The sequence below is a fragment of the Taurulus bubalis genome (assembly GCF_910589615.1).
Source record: "Taurulus bubalis genome assembly, chromosome: 13".
NCBI lineage: Eukaryota > Metazoa > Chordata > Actinopteri > Perciformes > Cottidae > Taurulus > Taurulus bubalis.
This window is the reverse complement of record NC_136601.1, coordinates 22,987,215-22,998,571: the sequence shown is the minus strand read 5'-3', so window position 1 is coordinate 22,998,571 and position 11,357 is coordinate 22,987,215. Positions and strand designations below refer to the sequence as shown.

Below are 11,357 nucleotides of genomic sequence, written 5' to 3'. Positions count from 1 at the left end.
TAGAGATTACTGACAGCAGGACTTGAAGCTCATCAGCGTGAAATTCTTCTTTTTACTCTTTGGTAACATTTTAGTGAATAAAACCCGCCACAAACAGCAGAAAATAGATTTTTAGGGTTGTGGACTATGCTAATGATCAAATCTCGGCCAAATGAACGTCACCATAAAGAAGAGAGTTTTAGGGTAGGAATTTGAAAAGGAATACGAGGAGAAACGCCCCGTGTAGAAAGTCAGGTTCTCCACAGAGTCTAGACCCCAACCCAGTCCAACACCTTTGGGATGACCTGGAACCCTGACTGGTGATATCCACACTAATACGTTTTTGTTTTCAAACTAAATTGTTAGAAAACGGGTCTCACCATTCACGTACATGGGGCCTGACGGGGTAAACAAGAGGCAGATCTTCTAAACAGTATCGTTTGCAACTAGTTGGTTTAGTTGCAGACAATTATGCGGAGGAACAACGGCAATGGTGAAAAGAGGGAGCAGAGATTTCTTTGCTTGGAACGGCGACGATGTCAAACTGTTGCTCAGAGTCATACGATCGGGCCGTGACAAATCAGGGAAGGACACGGCTAAGACCCAATCAAGTAGCGGATGTGGTGTCTACGTCATTGTTTCCAAACTCTTCCATTTTCCGTGTTCTAAAACTCCGCCTTAGCTCAGTGTAAAAGTAGCAGAGGATATGCGTTTTAAAATAGAAACGTTACAATATTATCACGATACCTAAGTCACGACACTATTGTGATTTGGCGATATTGCAATATGCTGAGTATTGCAATAGTAAACCTTGCTATTTATTAGCTATTTGTATTTGCACATTATGCAGCTGGTCAACATCCGGTTTATCTTTGGTTTGGTTGTTCGCATGTATCATTATGACTAGAAAGCATTAATGCTGACCTCCAGATCACATATTTCTACCTAATCTAGGTTGATAAAACTTGTTTCATACTATGATGGTTACACTGTGAGGTTAATCTGCTGTTCACATGACTCCCTGGTTATTTTCTACATCCCAAATGCTCCCACACAGCCGATTTAAGGTACTTTGAGGCGGATATCAAGACAAACCCACGCGCTCACAGGCGTAAAGTGACTTGCACACGAGGAGATGTTACCGCCACACAAACAATGTGTCTCAATGAAAGAATCACCAAAGATATCGAAGCTTCTTATGGATAAGAAACTGTGACTCGTATAACCGCAGTTACCGCCAAATCCTGATGTTCATAATTGCAATGTTAATAGTTTATGTAATAAAAGATTGATACTTGGTTTTCATTTTATTGATACAATTATAGTATTAGTATTTAGGAATGGCGTGTGCGTGTTCATATATGGGTGTAATGTTTGGGTGCCCATTATGTGACTTTTGGTGACATAATGGGATCTTCAACAGGGAGAAAGACTGACAGCAGTGTAAAAAGAAAAAATCTAGGTCTAAACAGGATAGAAAGTAGAGTGTGTTGCTGCTTCCACAGGTGTAATAGCATCCCCCCCTAAATAAGACTCCTATCCTTCATAGAAAATGATGTGAGGGCGCCGCCTCGAACAACTGCTCCCCTGACTTCATTTGTCTCTTGGCAAGTTTGATGGTGCTGCGTTTAAAAACCCATTCAATCTTATAAACCAAAAATTAAATGTAGTCGACTGTGATGGGCACTCAGTGCATCTGCTATTTATATGCTAATGTACACTCAGCCTGCCAAGGTCTGGCAAATTATTACTGCACAGCCATAAGTCAGGTGTATGGCAGAGAGGTGGGGGGGGCAGGTTAACCATCTCTCACACACACACACACACACACACACTCACACACACACACACACACACACACACACACACACACACACAGGAGGAGCAAGTGAAGGAAGGGGGAGAAGGAGGAGATGGCGCAAGGAGGTGACAAAAGCCTTAAGAGACGTCTCCATTGTCTCCCCTGACAGGTTAATATAGCTCCCCACCTGGCAGCGCATGATGCGCACGTGATCACAAGGCATTTCACTGAAGAGACAAACAGTTAGCTTAATGAACACATTATACACAAATGCTTTTATAAAACACACATCTCATGGAAATATTGCACATATAGATTACACACACGCACACTTACACGCACGCACATATGCACACACATGCACATACACACACGTACGCACTCACACAAATGCATGCACATACACGCATGCACACACACGCAGAAACACACGCACGCATGCACACAAGCACATACTCATTTTTTAAAGGTTTGTTTCAGATTAAGATTCAACTGTATTGCCGTGGCAAAGCACCAGTACTGGGACAACGACATGTAACTTTAAAAGAAATGACTCAAAGTGTGAGGCTCTGGCCGTTGCCATCTTGACGATGAATTCACAGCCTAACTTGTGGCTAATTAAACAATGAGCAAAGAGGGGGATTGTCGGTGGAGCTGAGGCGAACCCGGGGAGTGTCACTCTAAGCATCCACAGGCCACCTGGTGTGAAGGCGCTGCAAACTAGCTAAGGCTACAAATGCTGTGATATGGAGTATTTGCTGATGCTACTTGTGTCTATACAAATATACATTTGCCACTTTCAGTTATTTAGGCACATTTTGTGTACAGATGCAAGTTTGAAGACAGCATTTAACATTTGGACTACTTTGTTAAATGGAAAAAAAGGTTTTGTAAAATAAACATTTCAAAGAAAGGTATGAAAAAAAGTGCATTTAATCAGCACTGTTGTCGAAAAATCCAAACAATAACCACACTTAGAAGTAACATTTGGCTATTGTGCCAATCAGGATTCTTTTGCAATATGCATGCTGATCATGACATCTAGTTGTAGCTATTGTGTTACACTACATCAGCACCAACGTCCCGCCCTTGTATACACTTGCTATCTATGGCTCTGTTTTCATCTTTACAACAGTTTTATTGCACTTTTCCTATGTTCTGCTGAAGAAAGTCCATTGGCGCTAATTGATTTCATCATATTTACAAACTACTAATTAGGCCTAAAGCTTCCAGTGGAGTCTGACCCATTCGAGGCTTGATTTGCCACAACATCCCACATCTCTATTACCATCTTGCACTCCTGTTCATTACTACCCAGAAAGGATCCCATGGGATCCCACACTAATGAGAAAAAAGCTTTCCACTCCCCTCGCTCTTGCTCCATAGCTTCTTCTCCGCTGCTTGACCCCATTATACTCCTCCAGTCTCAACACCCCCAAACACACAGGCATAGACATACTCTTTGTCTCTGGGGAGCAGTCAGTTTATATGATGTATAGGGGGACATCTTTATTTTACTAACCGAGGCTGGCAGCTCTATTAGCCAGCCCAGAGCTCCCCAAACCTTCCCCTGTCAACGAGCTTATACTCAGCTGTCTACTTCAGTTCCCCCTCTCATCCTGTCTCAATCTGTGATCAAAACAGTCATTATTATACATTCTCGTCTACTGCCAAAGTGAAATTACACAGTGCTATTCTTCATTTTACTGAGGCCCCCTGAAAGCTCTGGGAGGACACCTGGAATTTTCCGAGAAGGTGCAGGGGCCCTTCAAATACCCCTGGGAGCCCGGTAGTGCAGTTTGGCCCTGTGATTTGAGATTGGTCCAGAGATCTCAAGTATAACCAGCAATCAACCATCCACACACACCATGTGGGTCCCAGTGGATCCATCAGTTCCAATTTGGAAACCATCTCCTTTTACTTTATTAGAGACCCCTGATGGAACTAGATTCCACAATGATTTACTAAATTTGCCTCCAACAGCAGAAACACTCCAATCCATCAACTAATGTGAGCCACATGGCACTGGAGAGTCATTTTTTAAATCACACTAAGTCTATTGTTTGCTCCACTGCATTGAGCTCACTGCGTAGATGTCATTAAGGAAACACTGCATTTTGTAATTAAAAAACTCTACTCCATCAACCAGCCACAAGTTGACACTAGAGGGTGTCGTTTTTTAAATCACAAAAACGTTCTATTTTACAAAGCCTTCGAAATTCAACAAGCCAAACACTGAGAGGTCTAATGACGATATCATCAAATGAAACTCAACAAACAAATGGCTCATGATCATCAAATCAGGAGGAAGCGTTATTTTTGCACTAATGTATTTTTCTTCATTTTGTTGTATTCAAATTCAATGAATACATCTCATTTATGTAATTTATATTGTCTATAAAGTGAATAGGTTTTTCTCATGTAATGAAAATCAGTAAGAGGATTATATTATCTGGAAAATCTATATGTTTTGGTGACTTGCCAAAAGGAAAGTAAATAACAACAATGTCAGTCAGAAACGAAACACGATGACGTGGCATTAAATAAATTGCACTGGTTCCGTAAGATTTTTCCACAAGTTTCAACAATTGTCAACAATCAGTTTAACAATAAAAGACTTCCACGCACTATTCTCAGCATAATTCATGTGACGGTGCTTTCTTTGTCCCCCAAATAATAAATGTGGATACTTCATGGAACTTACTGCGTGTGGACGATCCCTGATTCACTTAGTAAGGTTTTGGCATCTGATCCAGATGATCCGATCACCTCCATATCCATCAGGGATTTGTTTCTCGGACACAGTTGGTCACTCATGACTGATGTGGGCCTCCAGCATTACCAATTCATATATTTTCTTTATGGCTAAGACACAATGCAAAAAGCATCTAATCAAAGGTTTAGCACCAAGCACATTTGTTTGTCCTTTTTAGGCATAGCTTTAGAATGGACTAAATATTATATAATCTGAATAAAAAATGTTACTACATTTTTTTCAAGCTTTTTCCCCCCACCCTTTTCTTAAATAATTTACTCCTTGCAATTACTTTCTGAGGATAAACAGAGAAATAGTGGCAAAGAGAGCAAGACAGAAAAGTATTACTTGCACACAACTGAGAGAATGAGGCACATTCGGAGAATGAATGTGCAAATGAAAAGGAAGGAGCATTGGAAGAGAGAAATAGAGGGATAGTCTTTCTTTGTTTATCTCCAGTGAGAAACAGGCGGCCACATCCATTGTGCTGTGATAAGATGGGTTATCAGCAGTAAACAAGGCCTGGACCTGTATGAATGGAGCCCGGAGTGACTGAATACACTCTTAAAAACAGATATGTTCAAATAAGTCTGCATTTCTTATCCTTTGCTAAACACAAGCCCATGTTTTCAATTTGCAGCACTCAATGGATGCATATAGGATTCTCCTTGTCATAGCTCAAACTGAAAACTCCCCTCAAACATATTCAGTCATCCAGTGAGAGCTGGAGAAAGCTCTCTGAGAGCTGTCCGAGAAACACTTTTTTGTAAGATACAACTGTTTCTCAGAATGCTTCAAACGTCTTCAAACGTTTCCTTCTACCAGCCAGTTCACATACAGTGGATGGTAGTATGCGCCTTCAAAGTTGGTTTGGGAATGTGATCCGTCACTAAAACACAAAGAAGAAGAAGATGGACCTTACTCTGATGAGAAGATACAAGAGAGGTGTCTATCTTTTACCTGAAAGCAGCCGCATACGCTCCTACGTAACAACACTACTCCATCAGGCGCCATGTTCCGGCCACCCGCACAGATATCCGACACTCTGACAATCGAGTTGACTTTTTCACGGTACTATTTGTTTACTTGCCACCATGGCAGATAGGTCGATACATTTTAACCCGGCTGTAAAGGCAAAAGTATCTATGGCCGGCAGACAAAACGCTTGCCATCATTGAGAGGCACAAGATGCGACAAATCAAACAAATGGGGGACAATGGTGCACAAGTTCAGACACTCTGTTATCCACAAAAAACTGCAGAACTAATTGTGTGAGAATGAAAAAAGGCAGCTCGAGACTTGGACACTGGCATAACATCAACAGTGGCAATGTTTCTATCATGTGAGCCAGTGCCACCATTATAAGCATGTGAAGTGGCCCTCGACCACACACATCTAGAGCATGGAAAGCTCATTCAATCTGCTGGTCTTCACATTTGAATGGAAAGGGAAGCCTAGTCGTGGAGTTGGAAAAGTAGGACTTTGAACAGACAACGCATTAATGTTGTTACCCAACCTAAATACAGTTTCTTCAACTTTTGTTGTCATAGCAATCCTTGACCTGATGTGTTGGCCAACAGAGAGAAAACTTTACACATATTTTAAATTTGGGGAAAAGATAACCCCGAGTGAGCAATCAGTATCAGTAGAGAAAAAGTCAGAGTGACTCATTCCTACTAGAAAGGAACCTGAAATGTTCTGAAGGTAAAACCAGATGACACCTAGATAGCAAAAATATCAGGTATATCATACCTTTTGAAAACAGTTTTTACCGAGGGATGGCTTACAAGACTTTGTTGATACATACATATCTAAAAACATCCAGTCCAGCTGAGGCCTGAGGAACACCTGCAGCTTGCATTTTCACTTCTTACAACCCTACGTAATAGAAGTGTAAACGGTGGATTGAATGGTGTATGGTACGTATTTACTAACCCAAACCATTCAGACTCCAGGATAGCAGGGGCTGGCTGATGTTGGCCAGAGGCTGGGAGGCTAATGTTTGGTGTGGGGCAACCAGAATCACCTAATGTTAGCAACACGTCAGAAGCAGAAGGTGTCAAAATGGTGTGCTCTCTTACAGCCGGGCTTAGATCAGCCACTAGATGGTGTCATTTAAAAAAGGCCACCTAACAAAGTATAAGCGACAGTGTATTTTAGCATATCTCTACCTAGCTACTGCTACGAACTGAATGACAACTAAGGATGCACCGATCAGACTTTTTCAGACCCAAGACTGACATCTAGGCTTTGGGTATCGACCGATACCGAGCACGGGTTCAATACCAATGTTTCATCGCTACGATGCATGCCTCACCGTGGGGATCATTCTGTAACGTGTTAGGCAATATCAGGCTCGACTTAAAAATCCCTTTCCTGATTTGTAAGACAAAATATTAAAAAGAAAATACAAAGATATAAATACTTAATTGTAATTTATTATTAAAATAGTATATGGTACATCAGCAGCTTGGTACAAAATGTCTTAACAATGAACAGGAATTACTATTCAAGTTTAAACCTTTTTGATGCAGCAACAATTTGGTTAAAAACCTAAAATAAGCTAATTTATTCGAATAGTTGTCACTGATACCCAATAAAGCTATTTGAGTCAAAACAAGAACACAATTGGTTTGTGCATTTATATTTTCAAGTCTTTCAACTTCATTTCGATGCTTCTTCACTCACCTCTGTTTAATTCTCTCATTCAATAAACAAGCCTCTCTATCTGCCTCCATAATGCTCGTCTCTCTCTCTCCAGCTCCCCGTTATGGGAGACTATAGAGAGGCCCGTTGAGAGAGAACCCAATCGTGTGGTTTGTCAGTGGCCCGATAGAGAAGGACCCAGTAATGGAAGGCCTTTTAAGGCTAAAAAGGAAAAGCTAATTATGATAAAGGGGCTGTAAGTTGTGTGGTTATCGCAGTGCTGGGCCTGCTGGTGCAGCAGACTGGTCCCTGACAGTGATAACCAGGCAGAGCGAGACGGCCGGCGCTCTGTCACTGTCACTCCGCCTCTCTGTTCAGCTAAAGATGGATTCACGCATTACAACTTTTATGCATTTCTTTTTAAACGCATACAGCCATAAAGTTTGCATTCATTGGTCCTTTAAAACCTAAAAATGCAAGCTGTTGTGCATTTTTCTTTCTTCAACTTAAAAAAACTATTTTAGTACCATAAGTATGCAGCAGGTACCCCATCTCTTAAACAGACATGTCAGCACCAATTAAACCCTCCCAAATAAACAATTAAGTTTAAAGGAAAGGCTTTTCTAAATGGCAAGCTCGATGACAGTACCAGTCTGGGTAGTTTGTGCCTCCATTTTGTGCCGGCTCACACTACAGCAGAATGACGATGCTAAGCTAGATATAGAGGCAGCCAGATAGACATATCAGCTGTCAAGCCATGGGGCACATTAGTGGTAGTGAAGGGAATGAATGGGTACATCTTCCCCCTTGCTCCCCAATTTCTTCTCCCTGTCTCTGATGCATTATGCATCATGGCTGTGCCTTACTATCTCACCTCTCCCAAATGTCTTTACTATTAATATTTCCATCCTCCCACTCTCTATCTCTATCATACTTCCCTCTGAGAGAAATGCAGGAACGAACAAGAAAACAGGAAGAGGACACTTTTTCAGAGCAATGCAAATGAATAGAGAATAACAACAGCGAAAGCAAATAAATACATTTTTACAATAAATTTCAGCCTAAACACTAAATTTTGCTGAAATAGGAATCAGGCTATATTTCAAGATATGTCTTGTGGCGACACAGTAATAGTCTTAAGTAAGTTGCTTTGGATAAAAGCGTCAATTAAATTAAATGTAATGTAATTTCATTATGAACTCGCTTGTCTTCTTCCAGTTTTCCACAGTTTAAAAACTCTTCAACTTGTCGGACTTCAAAGCAGTGAGAGGAGACAAACATCTGCAAAAAGCTAAAGCCCCACTGGGAATAATTTGTTATATTCAGGGAGAGGGAGAGTGTAGAGGGGAGAGGTAGAAAGAGAGGGGAGAGGGAGAGACACTTTGACTTGAAGGTGTTTACATACCCAGCTGGCTGTAGTCACACCACCTTCAACAAACACTCCTATATCTCTTTGATTCCTCTGTACCCGAGAAAGTTACAAATAGGACTTGAAATGTCTTTTTCCAAATGTAATAGAAAAAAATATCCTTGAAGGGAGCGAATGCTAATGGGGAAAAACCTTTGAGAGATAGAAATCACAAGATGCTGAACTTCTTTACATGACTCGAAATGTCTCTCTCCAAATACGAAGCAAAACTTTTACTACTTATTTCAAAATGTGTTATGGTTTACCAATCACTGTTCCACTGTGAGGAGAATGAGAAGCCAGCTGATACTTCCTGGTGGTGTGTTTGTGGTCGGTCAGCCTTTGTGTTTATCCTGACTGATGGAATCAGATAGAGAAGGGCCTGGTTTGAAATAACTTTATCTGTTCTTCCATACTAACTCACTCCTCTGTAAATGGAACATCAGGGGGGTATTCTTCTTACCTGGCTAAACAAAGTCAAGCAAATGTCCTAATCTCCAGTTTAAATTAGCGAGATGATTGACATCAGGCTATTTGGGTTTCTTCACGGCTGATCCGCGCTGAAACGGTCTCGTTAATTCTAGCTAGACGTCAGTCATCTGGATAAATGCGCGCGCCCGCTTCTCTTCAGAAGGGATAATAATGGAGCACTGACACCATGATGTTCTAACAGTACAATGGCAAATAAACTCAGAGGAACCTCTTTTTATTTCTCTAATGAGAAGCAGGAGATGATCATCAAGGCATATGAGGAAGTCAATACCGTAGTCATTCACAGCAAACGCGTTGCGAATATTCCAACGTTTTTGCAACATTGTTGCCGTGAACGCAACTTTAACAGCGCCCGCTGCGAGACATAAGCGTCGCAAATATATCAGACAAGTTAAATGCGTCAGTGTTGAGAAAATGTATCGGCTAATTTGAAGTGCTTCATCACCCAAATCAATCAGATTATATTTACGAATAAGTATATACTTATGAGGATATATGTACTGTATGCACGTATGAATCATGTACTATATATGTGTATATGAGTTTGAATATGTGTATGGGCGGATCAGTATGTATGCATTATTCATAATCAGAAATTCAATCAATTGAAGCAGTGAAAATAAATTATGTGTGATTCTCTGTATTCTCATCATAATCATGTTCTACAATAATGATATGTATGGTGTACTAATAGCACTGTCATATAATTATGAGTGCTTTCAACACATCCATAAGTTTCTTAAGAGTTAAATAAACTTAAGAACAGCATGCGGGCGATCAGCTGCGCCTGTGGTGATCAATGTCCGCGGCTCGAGAAGCTCTCGTGAATAAATTATTTCTTGCCGGCAAAATCTATATCGCCGCGTACAGGAAGTCATGATGAGGTAAAGGATGGATCCTGGCAATCTGGAAGAACTCTCTCCCTATAAAACTAATATAACTAATATCGCTCCTTCATCAATGAGGAAGTGAGCTGCTTTTTTTGTCCGGTGGGAGTGTCCAGCTTATCCAGTGAAGTTCAGTAAACCTGCCCCTGGGCAGGTTTAAATTTTTGGATGTGTTGCTATGGTGATTAATCTAAGCTTGCTTCGAGAAACCGAGAACGCCTGACCTACGTCATCTTATCCTGACAATTAGCCCACTAACTCAGTAAGCCAGGTACGAGAAATAGGGCCCTGTACCATGGATAGTGATGTTGATGTTGATGTTGATGTTGATTTGTAGTGGGATCCTGCCATCTGCTGGCCAAGCTCCATACTAGAAAAATCGACACTGTATATTTAGCTAAATCATCGGCCTGTGGCGTGTATTGTAAATGTAAAAATGAGAAAACATAAATGTGTCAGTGCTAAAAAGAGTTTATTTTCCTAGACCATTAACCATGAGTGATTTCCCTCTATAACTGCAATACAAGAATGTACAATAATACAATGAGCTAACCGTCACTCTTTATTTGACATATAACTACTCAGGAGTTTTAGACACTCGGCAGAGGATACAATGAGCCATTACCGACTTGTTTTAAAGTCAATGAATCAGCTCAACCACCTGTAAGAATGTATTATTGTGTCACTCACCACTTTGCGGACCGTGGTCTTATAATCAATGTGAAGCTCTTGGTGTTTCTGCAGGGTAGCCTCCAAAGATCTTTTCAGATCCAGCGCTCTCCTTAATAGCTGCTGCTCAGCACCTGACTTGGTGAAGACCTGCACAGACAGGCAGACAGACAGACAGACAGACAGACAGACAGACAGACAGACAGACAGAAAAAAGTTAAGACAGGCAACTTTGAAAAATAAGACAAGACAAAAGAAAAAAAAGTTTGGACATTGTAGATGTTTATACCAAAAGCATCTATTTATGTCTCTAAAGTGATAAAACACTGTTTCCCATCAAGGGCCTAGACCAGGGGTCACTAATAAGCGGGCCCAGATGCCGTTGTATCTGGACCCTGGACCTATAACCGATAGATAATTGAGAATCATACAATTTTGACGAAGCACTTCTATTTTAACCAGCGCAGCTTTTCCAGCCTTTACAGGGTTCAGCGGTCCAGGAAACATACAGACCAATTACATGCGTTGTAAATCATCTCACATGATGTACGTGTGTATTCTGATAAGCATCGAGATAAACACTCTCTAAACACACACTTTCTGAGTCAGAGAAGTGGCTTCACATGGCGTTCTCCAAAAAGAGAAAAGTGGTCGGTGAGACCAGAGCTTTAACCAAGAATGGACAGACTCTTTATGTTCAGTCTTCCCAAAGGCAGTTCC

At 41.0% G+C, this 11,357-nt stretch overlaps 1 protein-coding gene across 1 annotated transcript in view; it reads right to left on the bottom strand.

Annotated features, from left to right (window-relative positions):
• uvssa (UV-stimulated scaffold protein A) overlaps positions 1-11,357 on the bottom strand; it is a 39,104-nt gene that overhangs the window by 21,286 nt on the left and 6,461 nt on the right. The window contains exon 8 of the mRNA XM_079228255.1: positions 10,659-10,787. Coding sequence (XP_079084381.1) covers positions 10,659-10,787 — 129 coding nt within the window. The remainder of the gene's footprint in view (positions 1-10,658; positions 10,788-11,357) is intronic.